The 25,862-nt window shown below is 45.3% G+C and overlaps 1 protein-coding gene across 7 annotated transcripts in view; it reads right to left on the reverse strand.

Annotated features, from left to right (window-relative positions):
• Nucleotides 1-25,862, reverse strand: part of LOC121879797 (microtubule-associated protein Jupiter-like) — a 64,909-nt gene that overhangs the window by 20,460 nt on the left and 18,587 nt on the right. For 5 of the 7 annotated variants that reach the window (XM_042386593.1, XM_042386595.1, XM_042386591.1 and 2 more), the window contains exon 1: nt 3,673-4,279. The exons of the other annotated variants lie outside the window; for them this stretch is intronic. In XM_042386593.1, coding sequence (XP_042242527.1) covers nt 3,673-3,734 — 62 coding nt within the window. In that variant the 5' untranslated portion in view covers nt 3,735-4,279. Of the gene's footprint in view, nt 1-3,672; nt 4,280-25,862 lie in introns of those variants that run through there. 7 annotated transcript variants of the gene reach the window in all.

Genomic DNA, 25,862 nt, shown 5'->3' on the forward strand with positions numbered 1-25,862 from the left:
TGGTGGTGGTGGGTAGAGGTGGTGGTGGTGGTGGGTAGAGGTGGTGGTGGTGGTGGCAGGTGGTGGTGGTGGGTAGAGGTGGTGGTGGTGGTGGTAGAGGTGGTGGTGGTGGGTAGAGGTGGTGGGTAGAGGTGGTGGTGGTGGGTAGAGGTGGTGGTGGTAGAGGTGGTGGTGGTGGGTAGAGGTGGTGGTGGTAGAGGTGGTGGTGGTGGGAGAGGTGGTGGTGGTGGGTGGTAGAGGTGGTGGTGGGTAGAGGTGGTGGGTAGAGGTGGTGGTGGGTAGAGGTGGTGGTGGTGGGGTAGAGGTGGTGGTGGTGGGTAGAGGTGGTGGTGGTGAGAGGTGGTGGTGGTGGTGGGTAGAGGTGGTGGTGGTGGGTAGAGGTGGTGGTGGTGGGTAGAGTGTGGTGGGTAGAGGTGGTGGTGGTGGGTAGAGGGTGGTGGTGGTGGGTAGAGGTGGTGGGTGGTGGGTAGAGGTGGTGGTGGTGGGGTAGAGGTGGTGGTGGTGGGTAGAGGTGGTGGTGGTGGGTAGAGGTGGTGGTGGTGGGTAGAGGTGGTGGTGGGTAGAGGTGGTGGTGGTGGGTAGAGGTGGTGGTGGTGGGTAGAGGTGGTGGTGGTGGAGAGGTGGTGGTGGTGGGTAGAGGTGGTGGTGGGGTAGAGGTGGTGGTGGGTAGAGGTGGTGGTGGTGGGGTAGAGGTGGTGGTGGTGGTGGGCAGAGGTGGTGGTGGTGGTGGGTAGAGGTGGTGGTGGTGGTGGTAGAGGTGGTGGTGGGTAGAGGTGGTGGTGGTGGTGGGTAGAGGTGGTGGTGGTGGGTAGAGGTGGTGGTGGTGGTGGGTGAGGTGGTGGTGGTGGTGGGTAGAGGTGGTGGTGGTGGTGGGGTGAGGTGGTGGTGGTGGTGGGGTAGTGGAGGAGGTGGTGGTGGGGTAGTGGGTAGAGGTGGTGGTGGGTGGTGGGTAGAGGTGGTGGTGGGTAGAGGTGGTGGTGGTAGAGGTGGTGGTGGTGGTAGGTGGTGGGTAGAGGTGGTGGTGGGTGGTGGAGGTGGGTGGTGGTAGGTGGTGGGGAGGTGGTAGGTGGTGGTGGTGGTGGTGGTAGGTGGGGTAGTGGGTGGGGATGCGGATAGTGTGTTTTTTGTTTTTGTAGAGAAAGGAGGGGTGAAGGAAGGTGGGGCAGGAAGTTATAGTTCGGAAATTGAGGAAGTTTAGGAGGAGGTAAGAGAGGGCGGGCTGACTAAGCTAATAGTGTGTTAGGGTTGTGTCATGAGTTAGTTATTGTCTGTCGGTACAGGCACTAGACAGCCTACCCTGTCCCATATATGGGTGGTAGTTTAATATTTGGTACACGTGACCTGACCTGACCTAATCTAATCTACCATCACAACCACCATTTATCGACCACAATCCCTCTACCCAACCATTACCATTACACACCTACAAACCACCCCCCTTTCCCCATCCCACCAATTCGTTCCCTACAATCTCAACCGCCCTCTCCAACAACTCTCTTCCCCCCCCCTCTCCCCACCACAGCCCTCTCCCCACCACCAGAGGTGAGGGAAGCTGCGTCGGGAGCTATTGATCACTGGGACGCGACCACCATCTCCTCACCCCCTCCATCCTCGTTACTCATACCACTTAAGTGTTACCCCTAATACTTAATACACGTAACACTTAAATATTACACATACCTTCTGCCACTTAAGTATTGTCTCTGCCATTCAGGTATTACCCTTACCACTTAAGTGATAACCATACCACTTCAAAGTGTTACCCTCTGTCACAAGTATTGCCCCCTACCACTTAAATGTTTAGACCCTACGTCACGTAAGTGTTATACATCCCTCAAGTGTTACCTCCTACCACTTAAGTGTTCCTCCTACCACTTAAGCGTTACCTCCTACCACTTAAGTGTTACCTCCTACCACTTAAGCGTTACCGCGTACCACTAAAGCGTTACCGCCTGTTAAGTGTTACGCCCTACCACTTCGTATACTCCGGCCACTTATACTACAACACTTAAATCTCTACCACTTATAAATTATGTTAAGTAATGTTGTGTAGGATAACGTGTGTGTGTGTGTGTGGGTGTGTGGGTGTGTGAGAGTGAGTGTGTGGGTGTGTGGGTGGGTGTGAGTGGGTGGGTGTGAAGTGGGTGGGTGTGAGAGTGGGTGGGTGTGAGAGTGGGTGGGTGTGAGAGTGGGTGGAGTGTGAGAGTGGGTGGATGTGAGAGTGGGTGGGTGTGAGAGTGAGTGAGTGAGTGAGTGTGGGTGGGTGGGTGGGTGAGTGAGTGAGTGAGTGAATGAGTGTTCAATGCCACCTGGGCCCAATCACACCTGTCGTCGTCGTCTCCTCCTCCACCACAGGTCTTCTCTCCCCCTCCTCTACAGGTCTTCTCTTCCCCCTCACGGAGGATGAGGGGTGACACTCGGAGGATGTGATACCGGAAGGCTGGAGGGTGACTACTACCACTCGGGTCTTCCTGGTAACCTGACACCACCACTACTACCTTATACTGCTTACCTGTGTGCTGCTGGTGGTGGTAGTGGTGGTAGTGGTAGTGGTGGTGGTAGTAGTAGCAACCACACAATACCACCACCAATCCCGTACCACACACCAACCCACCACACACCATCCCCCCACAGACCAGCTTGTTATGGTTATGCACTGCGGTAAAGGATAATATAGCGATCACTTGGGGGAATATCTTAGGAAACATCAGATCCCGGTTAGTCTGTCTGTCTGTCTGTGTGTGTGTGTGTGTGTGTGTGTGTGTCCGAGGGGCTATAATAATGTATATAGTTTGTATAGGATAGTGTGTATAGTTTGTATTATGAAATATGTACTGGAAATACTAGAATAGGTTTGAAGAATCTTTCCAGTATAAACATTCTCAGTAATATAAATTTTATTCGATTTATATTTTGTATCGTAATAAAAATATATACACATGTACACTTACTACACGTACACAGTAATATATACACATGTACACACTCAATACGTACATAATATATAAATATAACCCAGACGTACATTTTAGTTACGTGTACACTAATAACACGTACATATGGGACGTACACATTGAATATGTACATACTTGTAAGACATTCACACTAGTAGCGTGTACACATTTTTAAGACGTACACACTAGTAGCGTGTACACACTTTTAAGACGTACAGATTAGTATTATGTACACTTATGAGACGAAAACACAGAACATGTGCACATTTATGAGTACGTGTACACACACACACACACACACACACACACACACACACACACACACACAGGCTTCTGCTGAGAAACACAGAAGCCTCACAAGCGAGTGCAGAATTGGCCAATCTTCAACACTAAGAAGATAAGTGTTCCTGGAAGCCTGGAGCTACGTGTTCCCGGAAACCTCATTTAGTTACTGGAAACCCCAATTAGTTGCTTTAGCCTCATGCTGGAAACCCCAATTAATTGCTGGAAACCTGTGTAGATTGTGTGTGTGTGTATAAGGAACCCTGACGTTAGACCCACTACACCCCCGTGGATGGAATGATACACACGTACATTAGTGGTTTAAATCAACACCTACACCCATCTACAAGCACAATACACTCGCCTACAAGCACAACACACCCATCTACAAGCACAACACCCACCTACACCCACGTGTGTTAGTGGTTCAGCTCACCTCCGTTTCCCTAAGCCAACTCGATCCAACTCGACGTGACGATAAGTAGCGTACGTGGCCATGGCGTCTCCTTCTACAGCGACTTCTACACCACCCGAACCTCTGTACACGTGTGGCTACAGCAGGTGTTTGGCCCACAGGTGTAAGAGGAGAAATCTGCCACCCACGCACACATACACCAGTCACACACCCCCACACACACACCTGCCTTCACTGTCAGATATACCAATCGTCACTTCCACTGCGTCAGGTGTGTGTTGTCAGATGTCCTCGAAATGTCGACTCGACCTTCCAGTATGACGTTCGAGCACGACCTACAAGTATGACCTTTGAGTTGTTGTATATTTTGGAGGTCCCTTTGTCACCACGAGTGTTAACCTTTGCTGCACTATAAACTTGATATCACTTAAGTATATTAAGTCAGTTCAGTTTAATTCCCGCTAGGGTCGTTAAGCGTTCGTTAATCGTGTAGTTGGCTCTTGCGTTGAAAGAGAGAGATGGTGTACTAGTGTCATTGGTCGTTGGAGGCCTACACGTAAACAAACACACGCACGCACGCACACAAGTCTTTTACAGTGGCTTCGTCTGCCTCCTGGCTCGACGGCAACCAGTGGTGTTCTGAACCTCTGGACGTGACGCGCTCTGCTTATATCCAACCCCCCAACCCCCCCCACCTACTGTGTCCTCCACTACTTTTTTCTTCTTCTTCTTGTAGAGAAAGAGTAGGAGGAAGAATAGAGGATGAGGAGGAGGAGGAGGAGGAAGGGTATTGACAGGTCGGAAATTAAAAATGTGGAGAGGTACCCGAGTAGTTCTAGTGATGACGTCATTACTACTACTACTACTACTACTTGTACTACAACTACTGCAGCTACTACTAATAATAATGACAACTTCATAAAGTAAAAATTTTTGAGAGGGTTAGGTTAGGTTATCTATTGCCTGGCTTTGATAATTAGGTATAAAATTGTTTCTTTTCTCGTGTTGTGATTCAGGTGTGTGTGTGTGTGTGTGTGTGTGTGTTCTCTGTTGTGGTTCAGGTGTGTATGCGTGTGTTCTCTGTTGTGGTTCAGGTGTGTTGTGTGTGTGTGTGTGTTCTCTGTGGTTCAGGTGTGTGTGTGTGTGTGTGTGTGTTCTCTGTTGTGGTTCAGTGTGTGTGTGTGTGTTCTCTGTTGTGGTTCAGGTGTGTGTGTGTGTGTGTTCTCTGTTGTGGTTCAGTGTGTGTGTGTGTGTGTTCTCTGTTGTGGTTCAGGTGTGTGTGTGTGTGTTCTCTGTTGTGGGTGTGTGTGTGTGTGTGTTCTCTGTTGTGGTTCAGGTGTGTGTGTGTGTGTGTTCTCTGTTGTGGTTCAGGTGTGTGTGTGTGTGTGTGTGTTCTCTGTTGTGGTTCAGGTGTGTGTGTGTGTGTGTGTGTTTCTGTTGTGGTTCAGTGTGTGTGTGTGTGTGTGTGTTCTCTGTTGTGGTTCAGGTGTGTGTGTGTGTGTTCTCTGTTGTGGTTCAGTGTGTGTGTGTGTGTTCTCTGTTGTGGTTCAGGTGTGTGTGTGTGTGTTCTCTGTTGTGGTGTGTGTGTGTGTTCTCTGTTGTGGTTCAGTGTGTGTGTGTGTGTGTGTGTGTGTTCTCTGTTGTGGTTCAGGTGTGTGTGTGTGTGTGTTCTCTGTTGTGGTTCAGTGTGTGTGTGTGTGTGTTCTGTGTGGTTCAGTGTGTGTGTGTGTGTGTGTGTGTGTGTGTTCTCTGTTGTGGTTCAGGTGTGTGTGTGTGTGTTCTCTGCTGTGGTTGTGTGTGTGTGTGTGTGTGTGTGTTCTCTGCTGTGGTTCAGTGTGTGTGTGTGTGTGTTCTCTGCTGTGGTTCAGTGTGTGTGTGTGTGTGTTTCTCTGCTGTGGTTCAGGTGTGTGTGTGTGTGTGTTCTCTGCTGTGGTTCAGGTGTGTGTGTGTGTGTGTTCTCTGTTGTGGTTCAGTGTGTGTGTGTGTGTGTGTGTGTGTGTTCTCTGTTGTGGTTCAGGTGTGTGTGTGTTCTCTGCTGTGGTTCAGGTGTGTGTGTGTTCTCTGTTGTGGTCAGGTGTGTGTGTGTGTTCTCTGTTGTGTGTGTGTGTGTGTGTGTGTGTTCTCTGCTGTGGTCTGTGTGTGTGTGTGTTGTGGTTCAGGTGTGTGTGTGTTCTCTGTTGTGGTTCAGGTGTGTGTGTGTGTTTCTGCTGTGGTTCAGGTGTGTGTGTGTGTTCTCTGTTGTGGTTCAGGTGTGTGTGTGTGTGTTCTCTGCTGTGGTTCAGGTGTGTCTGCTGGTTGATTAGTCTTAGTCCCATGTATCCGTGCCGAGTTTAAAGGGTCGGGGTTCGGTGTCGGGGTTCGGTGTCGGGGTTCGGTGCCGGGGTTCGGTATCTTTCACCTGTGACCAATTTCAATGGCTTCGTTCTGGACCACCTCCCTCCCTCCTTCCCTTCCTCCCTCAGCATTATCCGCCCACATCTGCCCACACCACCCTCCACCCCCATTACCAGAAAGGAGGAACAGAGAGAGAGAGAATAAATAAATAAACACAGATTGGCAGAAAAGGGGAAAAAAACAGGGGGAAAAAAGTCACCGACTGAACTTTATCTATAATGAAAGAAACTAATTTTCCCATGACCTTTCCAAACACACACACACACACACATCGATTTTGTTAAAGGTCTGTATGCATTTAAACTCCTTTCCCTACGTCTTCCCACCCCTCCAACCACAGCAGGTAAGGGAAAGTACCCGAGCCGTAGTTACATTTAATTAGATACAATGAATAATATATTGTTTACGTAGTTACATATGGGTTTGGTTCCTCTACTACCACTACTACTACCACAACTACTACCACCACCACCACCACCACTACTACCAAAACCACTTCTACTACCACCACCACCACCACCACCACTATAATCACTACAACTATACTATAACTTCTACCACCACAATTATAAAGACTACCACAACCTACCACCACAATTATCAAGACTACCACAACCTACCACCACAATTATCAAGACTACCACAACCTACCACCACAATTATTAAGACTACCACAACCTACCACCACAATTATCAAGACTACCACAATCTACCACAATCACCACGACTACTACACCACTACATTACCCAACCACCCTAAGCTAATGATTAGAACCGCTTAATCAGTTTCAGTACCTACCACAATCCTGATAATTACTTCCCATTAAAGACTGATTAACAACGGGCCCCAGGTAATATACTCAGGTTAGGAGCCTATTAGAACTTGGGGCCCGTTTGACTTCTCCCGTTTTAGGATAGCGTATATGACATTTAGAAGCAGACCCTCAAATCTAATGGTATGGTTAGGTTAGGTTAGGTTCCTATTAAAACGACCCCCAGTTATAATGATAAAGCTAGGGGGGGCCCAATAGAACACGAGTCTCATGGTTAAGATAGAATATAGACAGATTAGGAGTGGTTGGGTTATGGGCCCATCAGAACAGGTTAGGTTAAGGGCCCATCAGGACAGATTCGGTAAGGTTAAGGGCCCATCAGGACAGGTTAGGTTAGGGGCCCACAGTGACAGGTTAGGTTAAGGGCCCACCGTGATAAGTTAGGTTAAGTGCCCACCGTGACAAGTTAGGTTAAGGGCCCATCAGGACAGATTCGGTAAGGTTAAGGGCCCATCAGGACAGATTAAGTTAGGTTAAGGGCCCAGTGACAGGTTAGGTTAAGGGCCCACAGTGACACGTAAGGTTAAGGGCTTATCAGGACTGGTTTGATTTGGTTAATTTGGGTTAAGGGTCCACCAGTACAGATTAGGTTAAGGGCCCGTCAGGACAGGGGCCCACCTGACCAGCAGGAGACCGTAGCGGTAGCGTGGTGTTGAAAGAGTCCATCTGGCTTTAACATTCCCCACTACTGACGGCGGCGCTGTAGGAGCACTGACGCCATACTGGGGACGCTGCCAAGTACTGTTGATGCCCCTAACCTAGCCTCCTAACCTGTCCTATCCTCTCCTAGCCTCCTAACCTGTCCTATCCTCCCCTAACCTAGCCTCCTAACCTGTCCTATCCTCTCCCAACCTCCTAACCTGTCCTATCCTCTCCTAACCTAGCCTCCTAACCTGTCCTATGCTCTCCTAACCTGTCTATCCTCTCTAACCTAGCCTCCCTAACCTGTCCTATCTCTCTCTAACCTAGCCTCCTAACCTGTCCTATCTATCTAACCTGTCCTATCCTCTCCTAACCTAACCTATCCTCTCCTATCCTATCCTCTCCTAACCTAGCCTCCTAACCTGTCCTATCCTAACCTAACCTAGCCTATCCTAGCCGTCCCATCATAACCTAACAGCTTAACCTAATACTAATCTATCTTAACCCGACTTAACCTATCCTCCAGTAACCTACCTTATCCTATCTTAACCTATCCAAACCTAACCATTAGATCCATCGACAAAAACCATCAAAATCTGACGGAAAAACAAAAAAAACTCGCACGTCCCAAAAGAAAATCCGTTTGGCGGGAAAATTAAAACAGCTCAATAGCCTTTACTTAAAAATCTCTCAAAATCTGGCGGGTAAATAAAACAAACTGTCGAATGCGTGTTAAATCTCCCAATCTAGCGGGGAAATACCAACAAACTGTCCCATATCCCTAAAAACCTCTCAATCTGGCGGGAAAGTAAAACAAACTGTCGGACGTGTTATAAATCTCAATCTAGCGGGAAAATCACAACAAACTGTCCATAAGAGAGGTCTGCTAAGGTCAGCTTTAAGCGTGTTTAACCCCGGTGACGTGGAGAGGAGAAGGAGGGGGGGGGGATGAAGGGTGAGAGAGAGAGAGAGAGAGAGAGAGAGAGAGAGAGAGAGAGAGAGAGAGAAACGACACACACAAGAAAGAGAAATTGAGTGAATTTTTCAATGTCATTTCCCATTGTGTTATTCATATAGGAATTATTGTTATCCATAAGACACTCTTGAGGGCTGGATTAAGGTTAGGTTTACGTTAGATTACGTTAGGTTTACGATACGTTAAGTTAGGTTTGGTTTAGGTTAGGTTAAGTTATGTTATGTTTAGGTTAAGCTAGTTTAGATTTAGGTTAAGTTAGGTAAGGATTTGGTTAAGTTAGGTAAGGATATGAGAGGATTAAGTTAGGTTACGATAAGATGAGGTTAAATTACGTTACAATACAATCAGGTTACGCTATGTGTTAAGTGAACGTATCTAGTTAAGGTAGAGTCTCGGTGTTAAGTGAACGTATCTAGTTAAAGTAGAGTCTCAGTGTTAAGTGAACGTATCTAGTTAAGGTAGAGTCTCAGTGTTAAGTGAACGTATCTAGTTAAGGTAGAGTCTCAGTGTTAAGTGAACGTATCTAGTTAAGGTAGAGTCTCAGTGTTAAGTGAACGTATCTAGTTAAGGTAGAGTCTCAGTGTTAAGTGAACGTATCTAGTTAAGGTAGAGTCTCAGTGTTAAGTAACGTATCTAGTTGGTAGAGTCTCAGTGTTAAGTGAACGTATCTAGTGAAGGTAGAGTCTCAGTGTTAAGTGAACGTATCTAGTGAAGGTAGAGTCTCAGTGTTAAGTGAACGTATCTAGTTAAAGTAGAGTCTCAGTGTTAAGTGAACGTATCTAGTTAAGGTAGAGTCTCGGTGTTAAGTGAACGTATCTAGTTAAGGTAGAGTCTCAGTGTTAAGTGAACGTATCTAGTGAAGGTAGAGTCTCAGTGTTAAGTGAACGTATCTAGTTAAGGTAGAGTCTCAGTGTTAAGTGAACGTATCTAGTTAAGGTAGAGTCTCAGTGTTAAGTGAACGTATCTAGTTAAGGTAGAGTCTGTTATGCTAAAATGACGTATCAACTTTAGGTTAGGTTGGATGGTTAGGTGGTTTGGTTAGACTGGGTGGTTAGATTATGTTCTCTCTGAATGTCTTAGAGAAAACAGAAGATCACGCTGGCCAGACCCACATGCACCTGGATGTAGTAAATTGGCCTTACCTGTCAGAGTAATTCTATGGTGGAGTTGACTCTCTCTCTCTCTCTCTCTCTCTCTCTCACAAAATACTACTACCCTCCCTTCCTTCCTTCCTCCAATGAGCATTTCCTCCCCTTTCCTCACCCCCACCCCTCCCCTACCCCCTCCAATTAACCACTACCCCTCCCCTCCCCCCTCCAATCAACCACTACCCCTCCAAGATCAGAATCACGAATGGAGTTTCATGTTGACCTCATTTCAGCAATAAAGAAAGAAAGACACTATTGCCATCATTGGGTTCACGTTCAGTACACGTATACGACCCGACCCGAGTTCTCTCTGGGTTCTCATTTTGTGACTGGACTAAAATTTGCCATAAAATGAGAGAGGAGAGATAATGTATTTTGAGATTGGCAGACGACCACCCCCTCCCCCTCACCTGTCCCCATTGACCAATAGGAAGAAACATCTACCTACCTGCCCATCCCCCCCCCTCCAGCCCCCATTACACCTGTCCTCAATGACCAATGGGAAGTACTGTAAGGAACCTGGTGTAAGAGATGTCGCTGATTGGCCAGGTGTGCTTAAAGTTGACCAATCACATTCCTAGGGGACTTATGGAGGTGAATTCTATTGGCTAAGACTTAATGCGGTTAAGCGAGTCCATAATGCGGTTAAGCGAGTCCATAATGCGGTTAAGCGAGTCCTAAATCCGATTACAGTAAACAATAAACAAACAAGAAGACACATGGTAAACAAAAACACGAGAATAAACACAAGGTAGACAAATAAAGACAAAACAAACAAGAACAGGTGAAAACAAACGGGAAAAGACAAACAATAACAAACGGGGAAACAAACAAACAAAAAACAAACGGAAACAAACAATACAAGAGAGAAAAACAAACACACACAGGATAAACAAACAAGACTCTCACAGGTAAAACATCAAGGTAATGTTTCCCAAGTTCTCAGTCAAGGTAAGTGTGTTTTGTTATTAATCTCGTCTATTCTTTCCAAAATTATATCTTGTTCTATATGTTCTTGTTCACCTGGTTAGTTATTGTTCATCTGGTTAGTTATTGTTCACCTGGTTAGTTATTGTTCATCTGGTTAGTTATTGTTGTTCACCTGGTTAGTTATTGTTCATCTGGTTAGTTATTCTTGTTCACCTGGTAACTTGTTCTACATGTCATTGTTCATTTGGAAGGAGGGAGAGGAGGCAATGAGGATGAAAGGGGAGGAGAGATGAAGGAAGGAAGGAAGGAAGGAAGGAAGGAAGGAAGGAAGGGAGAGAGAGAGAAAACAATGTAAGGGAGCGAAGGAAGGGAGAAGAGAGACAGACAGACAGGAAGAGAGAGAGAGGGGGGTGGTGGCCAACCATAAGACGTATGGCTGGCGGACACAGGTGTTACTCAGGCACTGGGTTAATGACAGGAAGGTCGCTATACACACACACCTGCCTCCCTTCCCCCATACACACACCTGCCTCCACCTCTCCCCCCATACACACACGTCTACACTTGGGTACACACACACACACACCTACCTGTCTTTCTACCTACACCTGGAGACTGGCTGACTAACATACATACATACATACATACATACATACATACATACATACCTGGATACATACTCACACAACTGCCTGCTTACACCTGGAGACACGAGACTACACACCTGTCGATGCTAGTACACAAGACTACACCTGGGAACACACCAACTTGCCTGCCTACACCTGAAGATACACGACTACACACCTGTCTTACACCTGAGAATTGTAGGGGGGGGGAGAGAAGGGAGGGGGTGGGAAGGGAGGGATAAATAAGAGATGAGGGAGGAAGGGGAGAAGGGTGAGGGAGGGAGGATGAGGGAGTGTTTTCGTCATGCTAACTTACCCTCCACACCTGTTGACCCTACCCCACACCTGTCCACCTATACACCTGTCACGTCGTTCTACACCTACTACCTAATATCGGTAAAAAAAAACACGTACCCTACTCACTAAACGTCACCACACCTGTTTCCTACACCTGTCATCTACGTCATCACACCTGCCTCCCCAACACCTGTAAGAACATAACCAGGTGTTTGAAGATATGGACTACCTAACCAAAACATTAAATTGGTCACTATCTCAAATGGACCCCAAGTCATCCCAGCACCAACCCCAAGTCCTTTTAGGCCCCAAATTCCAGTACTTGGGGCCCATTAGGACAGAGGGAGGGGCCCATCTGAACCTAGTGAACCGAGGCAGCTATACACAATGAACCACTAAAATCACTCCGAGTTGAAGAGGACTTTTGAGGCATCAGATTACTCTTCCTTCTTCAGGTAGTCACGTCTGAGCCTTGTGATACCTGAAGAAGGGAGAGCTCTTTACCTGTTACTCTTCAATTTACCTCAAGTTTACCTGTAATTTATTGAGAAGTTTACACCAAATCTAAGTGAAGTTTACCTGAATGTTACCTGTTAATTAGCAAGTTTACCTGTAATTTATTGGGAAGTTTACACCAAATCTAAGTGAAGTTTACCTGAATGTTACCTGTTAATTAGCAAGTTTACCTGTAATTTATTGGGAAGTTTACACCAAATCTAAGTGAAGTTTACCTGAATGTTACCTGTTAATTAGCAAGTTTACCTGCAATTTATTGGGAAGTTTACACCAAATCTAAGTGAAGTTTACCTGAATGTTACCTGTTAATTAGCAAGTTTACCTGTAATTTATTGGGAAGTTTACACCAAATCTACGTAAAGTTTACCTGAATGTTACCTGTTAATTAGCAAGTTTACCTGAGTTTAACTAATTTATCTGAAGTTTACACCAAATCCATGTAAAGTTTACCTGTTAATTAGCAAATATACCTTAGTTTGCCTCGGCGTTTACATAAAGTTTAAGTGAAGTTTACACCAATTTACCTAAAGTTCACGAGAAGTTTACACCAAGTCTACCTATTAATCAGCAAATTTACCTGAGTCTACCGCCTCGAGTCATTTTACCAAGTCTTCATTTCCTTTGGCGTCTCCCCCCTTCCGGCCACCCCTTCCCCTTACCCACCCAATTACCCCATGGATACTCCCCTACCCACCCACCCCTGGATAACCCCTTAGTCACGCAACCCACCCTCCTTACCCACCCAGCCCTTAACACACCTGCCTACCCACCCCTTGGATAACCCCTTACCCACCCAAGCCTTAGTCACCCCCCTCCTCTCCTACCCACCCAGCAGTAGACCCACCAAATCCACCCCAGGATAACCTCTACCAACCCACCCTCCTAACCCACCGACCCACCCCAGCCTAGACTGTCCCCACAACAGATTGAGGCCATGACTCTTACGGCGATCTTCCTCTGCTAACATGAGGGGCTTCTACCTGCATACTGCCCCTGCTGCTCCTCCTGCTGCTGCCCTCCTGCTGCTGCTCCCTCCTGCTGCTGCTGCTCCTCCTGCTGCATACTCCTGCTGCTGCTACTCCTGCTGCTACTACTCCTGCTGCCGCCCTTAACCCCTTCCTGCTACTACTACTACTACTACTGTTCCTTCTTCCCTTCCTACTACCACCACCACCACACCATCTCTCTCTCTCTCACTTCTTATTGCATATTGCTTCTCTTCTTTCCCTCTCACTTACTGCTTTCCCCTCTCACTTTTATTGCATATTGCTTCTCTTCTCCCTCCCTCTCACTTTTATTGCTTCTCTCCTCCTCCCTCCTCACATCTCCATCTCTCCCTCTCATTGCATATTCTTCTTCTTCTCCCCTCCTCACATCTCCATCTCTCTCCCTCTCATTGCATATTGCTTCTCCCCCTCTCACATCTCTCTCCCTCTCATTGCATATTGCTTTCTCCTCCCCCTCTCACACCTCTCCCTCATTGCATATTGCTTCTTTCTCCCTCACATCTCTCTCCCTCTCATTGCATATGCTTCTCTTCTCCCTCTCATCTCTCCCTCATTGCATATTGCTTCTCTCCTCCTCCCTCTCACATCTCCCTCTCATTGCTTCTCTCCCTCTCACATCTCTAAGTGTGACGGGCAGGTACAGTGTCCACAGTGTGACCTTCAGGAAGCGTCACACCCCGGGGGCTTGAGGTGACCTCCTCCTCCCCTCTCTTCCCTCCTCACCTCCCCCCTCATCTCCCTCCCTCACTCTCCCTCCAGGGTAAATTTGAACAATGACCACACCAAGACCTTTCCTTAAGGCCATTTACTGTGTTCATCTGTGCTGGTGAACATGTTCTCAACCACACCCAAGGTAATATACATCCTTAGCTGAACAATAACACCTTACTGGATTGTGTTCAAGAGGTTTGGTGAACAATTTTCTTTTAGTTCTTTCGTGGTTTTTAACTGGGAGTGAACATCATACGAATAATTTGTTTTATTATGTTCACAGCAGATGAACAAATAATGAACACCTAAAGGTACACACACACATAGATGAACACACATTCTTCATGTTCCATTAACCTAAAGAACAAACCAAATGAATAACACAGTTCAAACATCGTGTTCCCTAGATCCAGGTGAACAGACAAGGTTACACTCCCACACCTGGGCGTCGACCCTCCCAAAATGTCAACAGAACATTATCCACTGCTAGAGAGAGAGAGATATCAACTATTAAAGCGTATCGGGACACCCAAGCGTGCCCAGACAAAATTAAAGCTTTTATATGTAGACTCAGTGACTATACGAGAGTGAGACACCATTATAACGTGACTCAAACGACTCTTACGTGACTCGCCAAACGACTCCTACGTGACTCGCCAAACGTAAATGCAACTCATTCTAAGACCATTATCTGACTCACCAAACGACCATTAAGTGACTCACCAACCACCATTGACTCGCCAAACGTAGGTATGTAACTCATCCTAAGACCATTATCTGACTCACCAAACGACCATTAAGTGACTCACCATTATAATGTGACCCACGAAACAACTATTGCAGTATGACTCACTAACCAACAGGAAGTGACTGAGGGCAATGAGTCACTCGCACTCTTGACTCATGGCATCACGGCGACTCATCCGTGACAACAGAGCTGGTCCTTGACACCCGAGTCTAACCGGAAGTGTTGACTCGAGGGGGGAGGGGGGGTTTGGAGTCAGACTTGAAATATTGACTCATGGTGAATCAAACTAGACGTGTTAAGTCAATGTATGGCGAGTCAGCTGTATGGAGTCATATTGCGAGTCAAACTAGATGTATTGACTCATGATCGGTGAGTTAATCCCAGAAGACACTGTACTCTACCACCTTCACTTCCCAAACTGTATAGTCAGGTTCATTAGGATTAGGGATTAGACCCATTAGGAAGGACCATTATATCGAGGTCACACTCTCAATCCACTTACGAGAAAAATATAACTTAAGATCTATTGAGAATTCGTCTTTTAGTTACGAGAAGAAAAAGCGTCGTAGCTTAAGGCAGTCAGTCCCAAGAGTTATTTTAAATCTCAAATTACCAGGAAATAACACTTTCCAACCTTGAAGAATGAGAAGCAATTGACCACAGAGGACATATTTTAACCTATAATATATATTTACTGAAAAGAAAAACTAGAACAATATAATAGTCGAAAATTCACACTCAAGTCAAATATTTCTCAAGTATTTAAATTTTGTGATGTGATTCTTTAATATAATTCTTAAATATTCGTTTAAGTAAAAAATATCATGTTGAATAGATAAGTTTTTGTATTTTATTTTCTACTTATGAATTCGAATTTTCACCAACGAACGCTAAGTTGTCTTAATATGTCAACAAAACACCTAATACGGATCTATCACTGACGAACGCAACACCTAATCCGGATTTTCCCTCTAAAACATAAACAATCATCATAGGTAAGCCCTTCAGCCAGATACAATTACCTGAGTGACGCAAGGGAGATTTGGACAACTTTACCCCCCCCCCACCCCACACCCCCCTACCCCACCCCACCATGCACCCCACACCCCCCCTCCATGCCCCTTAAACCTGTATCTTGCTCCATTATGTAAGGGGAAAGTCATATAGGTCCTAAAGCTCCATTATGTAAGGGAAAGTCACATAGGTCCTAAATATACAACACAGAAGGTATATATGGGATTCAGTTCGCTATATTAAATGGTTTCCCCTTCACCTAGATCTTATATGGTCCCAGGTCTAATGGGTCCTTGATCTAATGGGCCCAGTTCTATTAGGTCTTTGATCTAATGGGCCCAGTTCTATTAGGTCCTTGATCTAATGGGCCCCAGTTCTGTGGGTCTTTGAGCTAATGGGGCCCCAGATTCTATTAGGTCTTTGAGCTAATGGGCCCCAGTTCTATTAGGTCCTTGATCTAATGGGCCCCAGTTCATGGGTCCTTGATCCTAATGGGCCCCAATTCTGTGGAGTCCTTGAACTAATGGGCCCCCAGTTCTATTAGGTCCTTGAACTAATGGGCCCCAGTTCTATTAGGTCCTTGAACTAATGGGCCCCAGTTCTAATGGGTCTTTGATCTAATGGGCCCCAGTTCTATTGAGTCCTTGATCCTAATGGACTGATTCTATTAGGTCCTTGATCTAATGGGCCCCAGTTCTATTGGGTCCTTGATCTAATGGGCCCAGTTCTATTAGGTCCTTGATCTAATAGACTGATTCTATTAGGTCCTTGATCCTAATGGGCCTTTGGTTCTCAATGGGTCCTTGAATAATAGACTGATTCTATTAGGTCCTTGATCTAATGGGCTGAGTTCTATTAGGTCCTTGATCTAATGGGCCCCAGTTCTATTAGGTCCTTGATCTAATGGGCCCCAGTTCTATTAGGTCCTTGATCTAATGGGCCCCAGTTCTATTAGGTCCTTGATCTAATGGGCCCCAGCTGTGACAGGTGGTGGTGGTTACAGTCTATTAGTGCTGGCGACCATCTGCGATACACAACCATCTGTGACAGGTGGTGGTGGTGGCAGCGTCAGCAGCTGGTCCGCCGTCCTCAACCTGCCAGTCCACTCGTAAAAATCAATACCCAGAGATCCGGCCCCGTGACGCCTCCACTCCCTCGAGGACCACCTATACCTCGAGGACCACATTAAACTAGGGAGTCAATTAGAACCCATCATCTCTTCCCCACCCTTCCCTCACCTCCCTAGGGCTCACCTCCCCTCTCCCTCCCTCCCCCCCCCTCCTGGCCACGACTTGATGACGGAACAACAGACAGGAAGTGACGCTCCTCTTGTCTTATAAGGCCTTTGTAAGATGGACTTCTCTCATCCTTCATCCTCCTTCCTTTCCCTTCTCTTCTGCTCTCTCCTCCTCTCTGTTCCTTCACCTCCTTCCTTATTCTTCCTTCCTCCTCCAGGTAGGCCAGGTGCGAGTTAAGTCAGGCTTGGGTAGTCAACCCTTTCTTAACCTCACACACACACGTTCCTCCCTCCAAGTCTCTCTCTCTCTTTCTCACCCTCTCTCACCAAGTCTCTCTCTCTCTCTCTCACCCTCTCTCACCAAGTCTCTCTCTCTCTCTCTCTCTCTCACCACGTACAATACAATATAAATTATACTAAATTATACAGTATGCTAAGTCAATACAAAAAGTAAAACTATCTCAATACACAAACTACTACTTCTGTGATATAACCCAAAGTAAACCTTCCATATCAGGATAGGTTAAAGAAAGTTAACTTGCATTCCCTAGAAAGACGAAGAGTGCGGGGAGATATGATAGAAGTGTTTAAGTGGGTGAAAGGAATCAATAAAGGAGATATAGATAAAGTTCTTATAATATCCGAGCAGGATAGGACTCGGAGCAACGGATTCAAGTTGGATAAGTTTAGGTTTAGGAGGGAGATAGGAAGGAACTGGTTCACAAATAGGGTGGTGGACGAGTGGAACAAGCGTAGCAACTTTGTAGTAAGTGCGGGAACTCTGGACAGTTTTAAAAGGAGGCTGGATAGATTCATGGATGATAGAGAGTGGTAGTAACTCTCGACAGGAGCTGCCATGCACAGGCCAACCGGCCTATTGCAGACTCCTTATTTTATTGTGTTACATCATACTACTAGCCTATCATACCACACTACCACCATCCTACCACAACTATTTCTTAACTCAGCCATAACTACCCCCCCCCCATTACCTATTACTATACTACCATTACCCCGACTACCACTCTACCCTCCTACCACAACTACCCTCCTACCACAACTACCATCCTACCACTACCCTCAACCCTACCACACCCCCCACCCTACCACCACAACCTTACCCCTACCCTACCACAGTACCCCCTTCCTACCACACCCTCACCCTACCACACACACAGCGGTTCCATTTCCGGCCCAGCAGGTACAATGAGAGAGTTAACTAACCATTGTGGTGTAGTCACGATACGGGCAGTGACGGGACCTCTCAGACTACCTGTGTGTGTGTGTGTGTGTGTGTGTGTGTCTCCTCCCATTTACGTATCTCATTATCCCATCTCCTTCCTTCAACATTTCTCTCTCCTTACCCCCTCCTTCTCCCTCTCTCCTTACCCCCCTCTCCACTCTCTCTCTCTCTCCTACCTCTCCCTCTCTCTCTCTCTCACTTCCCCACGCCCTCCACGCTCTGGTAGGTGGCGCGGAACCTCGAATTTGGACTCACATGACTCTGTGACCAGCGGCCGGAACACCCCCTACCCCAGAGAGAGGGTATAGCGCTCTCTCTCTCTAAGATGACATGGCTATGTGAAATACCTAGGTCTATGGATATTAAGATGGGTCTACCATTTGTAAATTAGATAGGCCTACCAATAGCAAAACACCGTGGCCTACCATTAGTAAAATAGATAGGCTTACGAAAACAAAACACCTAAGCCTACCAATGGCAAAACATTAGGCCTAATAGCAAAAAATCTTGGCCTAATAGCAAAACACCATGGCCTATCAGTAACAAACCACCTAGGCCTACCAATACTACCTTAAACACCTAACCTATTTATAAACGACCTAACCTTACTTATAATTAACCCAAGCCAGGTAACAATTAACCCAAGTAACAACTCAATCCAGGTAACAGCCAATCCAGGTAACAGTCAATCCAGGTAACAGTTAACCCAGGTAACAACTCAATCCAGGTAACAATTAGCCCAACCCAGGTGTTTTATCTTCCTAATTAGCTTCAGGTATTTCACAGGTATTCAAATTAATATTAAACTCGAATTAAATAGAAGCAAGTGTTATTTTTAGTTTAGTAAATTAATTAGAGAATCATCCTTAATTAGCTCCCACAGGTGATTAAAGGAGTACGGTAGTTCCGGTTTGGTATATACATTGTGTCGTCCGCATGTCATATATATATACATTATCTCGACTATAAGACATTAAGATTTAAATAAGTAATATATATTTACCGTTTCCTGAAGTCACATATATATACATTCTATCGCACACATGAGTCAGATATACATATTGTCGACCACATAAGCTAGATATATAAATTGAAAAGTACATATAAAAACTATATACATTGCCGTCTCCATACACCAACTACATACGTATAACCCGGCTATATAAATTTTATCGCCCCTATAATCCGGCTATATAAATTTTATCGACCCTATAATCCGGCTATATAAATTTTATCGACCCTATAATCCGGCTATATAAATTTTATCACCCCTATAATCCGGCTATATACATTTTGTTGTCCCATAAACCAGGTATAGACATTATAAACATTGTAACACACTAAGCCAGGTATATACATTGATTATATGACATTTAAGACAACCTGTGTGTGTGTGTGTGTGTGTATTTGTAAGTATGTATGTATGTATTTGTGAGTGAGTGAGTGAGTGAGTGAGTGTGTGTGTCCTTACAAGCACGAAGCCTTAGTGGTTGTTCCTTTTAAATGCCGACTGGCTAATCTCTCACCCCCCTCCTCCCCTAATCACCTGCCAGATACACCCGAGACATCCAATCTCCCACCCTAACCCACTCACCCAACCAACCCCCTTAACCCACTCACCAGCCCACCAGACCCACCCATTGTAACACTGTATCCTACATAGTACCATTGTTACAGTATCAATCTGTACTTACCTTGTACCAGCTCCCCAGTATGACTCACCCCAACCAGGCCTTACCTGTAATTAAATGAGGTAAATTAATTAAGATAAACAAGTAAAAATATAGTCAATTAAATAGAGAAATTAAATACTCTAAGTGTAAAAAATTAATTACTGTAAATTGTTAAAAAATTATGGCAAATTGGGTAAAAAATTAATTAAAAGTGCAGAAATTTTTACTAAATTATGTAAAAAATTAATTGAATCAAACTGTGTAGGTGTTCACTAAAGGTGTTCATATGTTTAGTATCTCTAGGTTTTCAATGTTCAGTCGAGATGTTCAAACCGTGTGTTCTAGAGGGCCTTTCGTGTTCAATTTTCACTCAAAGATGTTCAGTGCTAAAAAAATGTTCAGTATGATCTCTTGAGGTGTTCACATGTTCCAATGGTCTGTGGGTGTTCATATCGTGTTCTCGTGGAATCTGTTCAATAATCACCTGAAGATGTTAATTACTAAAAAAAATGTTCAATGTGTTCTCCTCAGCTGCTCATATAGTGTTCTTAGGGTGTTCAATTGTGCTCAAGAGTATATAGATGTTCACTCATGACAGTAATCAGTGTTCCCAGAGCCTCAAGGTGTTCACATGTTCACTCAGGTGTTCAGAGGGCGTCAAAGGTGTACCGCGCGAGGGGTTGGTCTTTGTGTGGGTGATGCGGTCACCTGCCAGACGTGACCACCACACTGTACTTGATATAACGGAACACCCTGTAGTACGTGTGAGAGAGAGAGAGAGAGAGAGAGAGAGAGAGAGAGAATAACGAGATAAATAAGAAAGAAAAAATACTGAAAGATAATGTGAGGAGAAAGAAAATTTGAGAGAAAATGAAAGAACGAGCGAGAAAGACGGAGGGAGGACAAACAGACAGACAGACGGGAAACAGACAGACAGACAGAATTGGGCATGGCGAGAGAGGGACTTAAGATCAGAATGAAGAAAAATTACACTGCTAAACAGCCAATTGGCGAATCACAACAAAAACTTTCAAGTACATTGACCAGAGGACCCCCCCCCCGTCTCGTACAATGGGCCCCAAAGGTCCTAACGGGCCCCTAATCTAATCTAGCCTAGCCTTACCCAACCCAACCCAACGTAACCTAAACAAACCTCGGTCTCTGATCCAGTAGGCCCCAAACGTCCCAACGGGCCCCTAATTTAAAGCCCCTGTTATAATAGACCCCAATCTTCTTAACCTCCTGTTCTAATAGACCCCAAACTAACCTCATCACAATGATTGGTATAAGACCTAATCCTAATCATCCCTAACTCAGAGGGGAACGTGAAAAAAATACGAATTAAGCATTAACTAAATCTAGAGGAGTATCCCCTTAATTCTTCTCCGCTTTCTGTTATAACTATGAGAGAAAACGGAATATTTTCTATAATAACTTCACTATAATGGTCTACTATTTTGTATTTTAAGTTAGTAAAGTATAATACGGTAAAGGTTTAATTATAATTTTAATTATTATTGATTTGGTGTGATTATTTTATTGAATACAGATGAATTATTATACGCGTTTTTTTTACACACCTAACTACCACACCCACTCGCCCGTCCGCCCAGCCACACCCTCTCTTCCACCCACCTACACCCTCTCTTCCACCCACCTACACCCTCTCTTCCACCCACCTACACCCTCTCTTCCACCCACCTACACCCTCTCTTCCACCCACCTACACCCTCTCTTCCACCCACCTACATATACAAAACACTGGTACATTATTTTTCGCAACTAACAAACATCAAGTGACTGACTGACTGACTGACTGACACACACACACACACACACACACACACACACACAGTGCCTTTTTGAAGCACTATCTCGGAGGTTTAAACTGGCTTTTGAACAGATAAAAAAGCTATAAATAACTTGCCTTCCTGTGTAACATTAACCAGATTAGCTTTTGTTATTACGCACTAGAGAATGATGACTTTAGCTTTCTGGTGCTTGACTTGGTAGTTGAATCGAAAGTTAATAGAACTTTACAATATATAGCTTCTCTAAATTTGCTAGAGTTTACAGCTATATATAAAAGCTAAGTGTTTATGGTTGGGGTGTGTTTGTATGTGGAAGTTATGTCAATTAAGTACATTTATTGAATTGAAAGCTAATATAACTTTTTGCTCGAATTGACAGCTATAACTTTTCTAAACTTGCTACAGATGACAGCTATATATAAAAGCTAAATGTTCATAGTTGGGACGAGTTTGTGTGCATTAGGAAGCTATGTCACTCGTTCAAGTACATTCCTAAGTACAGCTCAGCTAACTTACTCAAGCACCTTTTCTAAGTACACATTAGCTTTTAATACTCATAGCTTTGGAAGTACATCAGTTAAGTATCCCAGTTAAGTATAAATTATTATATTCGTAACTTAGGTAAAGTTAGGAACGTTTACATAAGGCAGAAACGTTCATGGTAGGTGTACACAAACTTACTAAGGGACCTACACTACACTTAAGCCCCACCAACGTGTGTACATTGCCCCCACCAACGTGTGTACATTGCCCCCACCAACGTGTACACTTTGCCCACGTTCACTCGTACATAATTTACACCTGGTTCTACCTATCGCTTCCTGCCACACGTACACACGACACGTACACAACCTACATACGTACACACACGATACGTACACAACCTACACATGTACACACACAAGGACAGCTTGGGTTGCTGCTGACTGTCTGGTTTTCTCTAATAGTAGTCACGTATTAGGAGTATTCAAGGTGATCTCCGAACAGAAGCAGCAGCCCAGAAGTTATGTTACAGCCTGGAGGAGATGTCGACTGTCCTTCTCTCCTTCGGTCGGCTTTGCTCTGCCTCAGGGGAACGAGAGCTTCTGTCCCAATGCCGACAACAGTTGCAGATATTGACTGAGGCAACAGTCATTGAATGCCGCATAGATCTGCGGCTCAACTAATTCAACACAGCCAGGATAGCTACTTATGTATTAGGATATTTAATATTAAGGTAATAAAATGGTGGCGAAGGTATGGCTATAGGGGGAGGCTGGAGGTCATTTATAAATAAAAAAAACAGTGGTACTACTATGACTATTAGTAGAAGTAGTTGTGGTCCAACAGAAATAGTAAGTCCAGTAGAAATAATAATTGGTCAAATAGTAGTAGCAATGGTAGTATGATAGTAATAATAGTAGTAGTAGTAGTAGTAGTAGTAGTAGTAGTAGTAGTAGTAACAAAATCCATTTCTTCCTAAACACTGGCTCTGGCCCGGCCCCCCCCCCCATCACCTTTGGTATTGATCAGTGCCTGTGGCAGCGTGAGAAAGTGCTGCCCAGACTGTCGACACCCACCGTTATTACACTCTGACACCCCCCCCACCCCCTCTCAACAGTGCCAGTTATCCCTAATACACTACGACCTCATTAACCCACTTTAGGTCCCTTGGGAAATGGTGGAGTCGTCTTGGGGAAAATTGGGAAGCCTCTTGGGAAATATTAGGGTTCCTCGCCAAAATCTATGGTTCCTCGCCAAAATCTAGGGTTCCTTATCAATTACGGGGATTCTTATCAAAATTTAGGTTTCCTCTTAAATGTTCAAGAATTCTTATAAAAATTTAGGGTTTCCTGGACTAAAACAATAAAACTACAAACGACAACTAAACAAAAACACAAACGCTCACATACGTTTTGCGAGTCCTTCACCCCTCTGTTTGTTTACACTTTACGTGACCGCGACAGCAAGGAGCTACTCACGGCCATCTCTTTAAGCAAGCCAATACGTGTCCTGGTGTGCTCAGGTCTCCGGTGCCTCAGGGGGATTACAGAGAGATTGAATCGTCTCTCGTAAGATTCATATGGACGTGAGATAGGATTTTGAGATAGTCATTTAAGGTGAAGATACAGAAATAGTTTAGTTTGTGGTGGTTTGTATGTGTTAGGTAACCACCCCCCTGGCCCAGCTTATTTTTCACCTGATTAACCATTCTCCTCCCCTGCCACGTGCCACCGCCCTCCCCTAGTGCCACCGCCCTCCCCTAGTGCCCTAACCTGTTGCTCTAGTGACCTAACCACTATATTTGTATACCATGGAAACGAGAAGCCCGGCTAATTGTGGTGATGAATGAGGAGGGAGAGGGAGGGGGGAGGGGGGAGGGAGGGAGTGGTGTGTATGGGGTGGGAGAGGGAGAGAAGGACGTCTGGGGGAGGGAGGGAGGGTTGTATGTGAAGGAGGGAGAAGGAAGGAATGAAGCGTGTAGGGAGAGAAAGAGCAAGAGGGGAGGGTGATTTATGGGTAAGAGGGAGAGAAGGAAGGTGTCTAGGAGGGAGGGAGGGAGAATGTGTGGAATGTTGTGTGGTGGAGAGGGAGGGAGAGGTATGTGAGGAGGGAGAGGTGTGTGTGTGAGGGAGGGAGAGGTGTGTGTGTGAGGGAGGGAGAGGTGTGTGTGTGAGGGAGAGGGATGAAAACGGGGTCACTCACCAGTTCCCCCAATACAATTATTTATACAATGTAGCTGTGTGTGTGTGTACCAGTCTATCACCATGTGTCTATATACATCTGTCTGGCTGTATGTCTAACAGTCTATACGAGTCTGGCTGTCTATCACTGAGTATATGTCTATGCTGTGATCACCGACTATATGTCTGTCTGGCGATTTGTCTATCACCGAGTCCATGTCTCAGTCAGTCAATATGGGTAACTAATATATTTGTATACATAACAATGGTTTAATTCTCTTTACTAAATAAAATAAATGTTTTAATCACCAGAGGTTTTAAATTAACACTAAACAAAACCTTGCCTAAAAAAAATCCAAAATGGCCGCCAGGAGCATTTTGTAAACAGACTATAAATTAAATTGTAAATAGAAATAAAAGCTTCAATTGTTTTTTTAATTAATGAAAAAGGTTTAATTTACATCCAGTTGACTGATTGCCCCAACGAACAATGTCTGTGTGTCTGTCTCCACTCCCTCCCCTCCTCGTAACAATGTCATTCAAGGTAGATAGTAGTTGTGTTGTTTTGTCTTCTATATAACAATGGATTAATTCTCTTATTGAACACGAAGACAAAATTATTTAAATATTTTTTTTTTAATCAATGACAAGGTTTTAAATTGCCACCATGAGTAATGCCTTGTGTGTGTGTGTGTGTGTGTGTGTGTGTAATGTATGTATGTAGTTTTGTGTGTGTATGTTAATGGTGTATGTATATATGTAGTTCTCCCACAGGTGTGTTTCAGGATAACCAGCTACCTGTAATGGTCTGGTCCAAGTCACGGTGCAGGTATGACTGTCTGGCTCACAATGACGCAGATCACCTGGAGATATAACCCCCACCCACCCTCACCAGGGTCAGCACAACTTGAGATTAATCTAACCTAGAGATTAAGCCCTGGATATTAGTACACCGTAAGATTAACCTAACCTAACCCCAGTTTATGTCACCTAAAGATTAAACACCCAATCTAACCTTAACCAAACCCAACCTAACCTAACCCAACCAAACCCAACCTAACCAAACCAAACCTAACCTAATCCAACTTGAAACAATTAAAGAAACCAAACTACACACCTGTCCCAATAGAAACCACAACTACCCAGGTTTCTAATTAGAGACCGGCCACCAGAGCCAATACTCGTCACGGACAATGGCACAACAAACACGATGATATTGTTACGTGTTAAAGGTTATGAACTTCACCTTATTTAGCCATGCACAGAGACTACACACGCCAGGGGAGAAGGGAGGGGAGGGGTAGGGAGAGGGGATGGGAGGAAGGGGGGAGGGGTAGGAGGAAGGGGGAGGGGTAGGGGAGGAAGGGGAGGGGGTGGGAGGAAGGGGAAAGGAGGGGTAGGGGAGGAGGGGAGGGGTAGGAGGAAGGGAGGGGGGTAGGGAGGGAAGGGGAGGGGGTAGGAGGAAGGGGAGGGGGGTAGGAGGAAGGGAGGGGTAGGAGGAGGGGGAAGGGGGAGGGGGTAGGGAGGAGGGGGAAAGGGAGGGGGTAGGAGGAGGGGAGAAGGATGTAGAGGAAGAAGAAGAGGTAGGAAGGGAAGGAGAGGATGGTGGTTGAGAAAGATGAGGAAGAAATAAGAGGAAAATGAACGAAGGGCGATAGGGTATGGGAGGAGAACGACGATAGGGGAGGAAGATGGAGAGGAAGGTGAAGGAAGGGGGATAAGTATGGGGGTGGAAGAGGAGG

This window comes from Homarus americanus, unplaced genomic scaffold, assembly GCF_018991925.1.
Source record: "Homarus americanus isolate GMGI-L3 unplaced genomic scaffold, GMGI_Hamer_2.0 scaffold42643, whole genome shotgun sequence".
Taxonomy (NCBI): Eukaryota; Metazoa; Arthropoda; class Malacostraca; order Decapoda; family Nephropidae; genus Homarus; species Homarus americanus.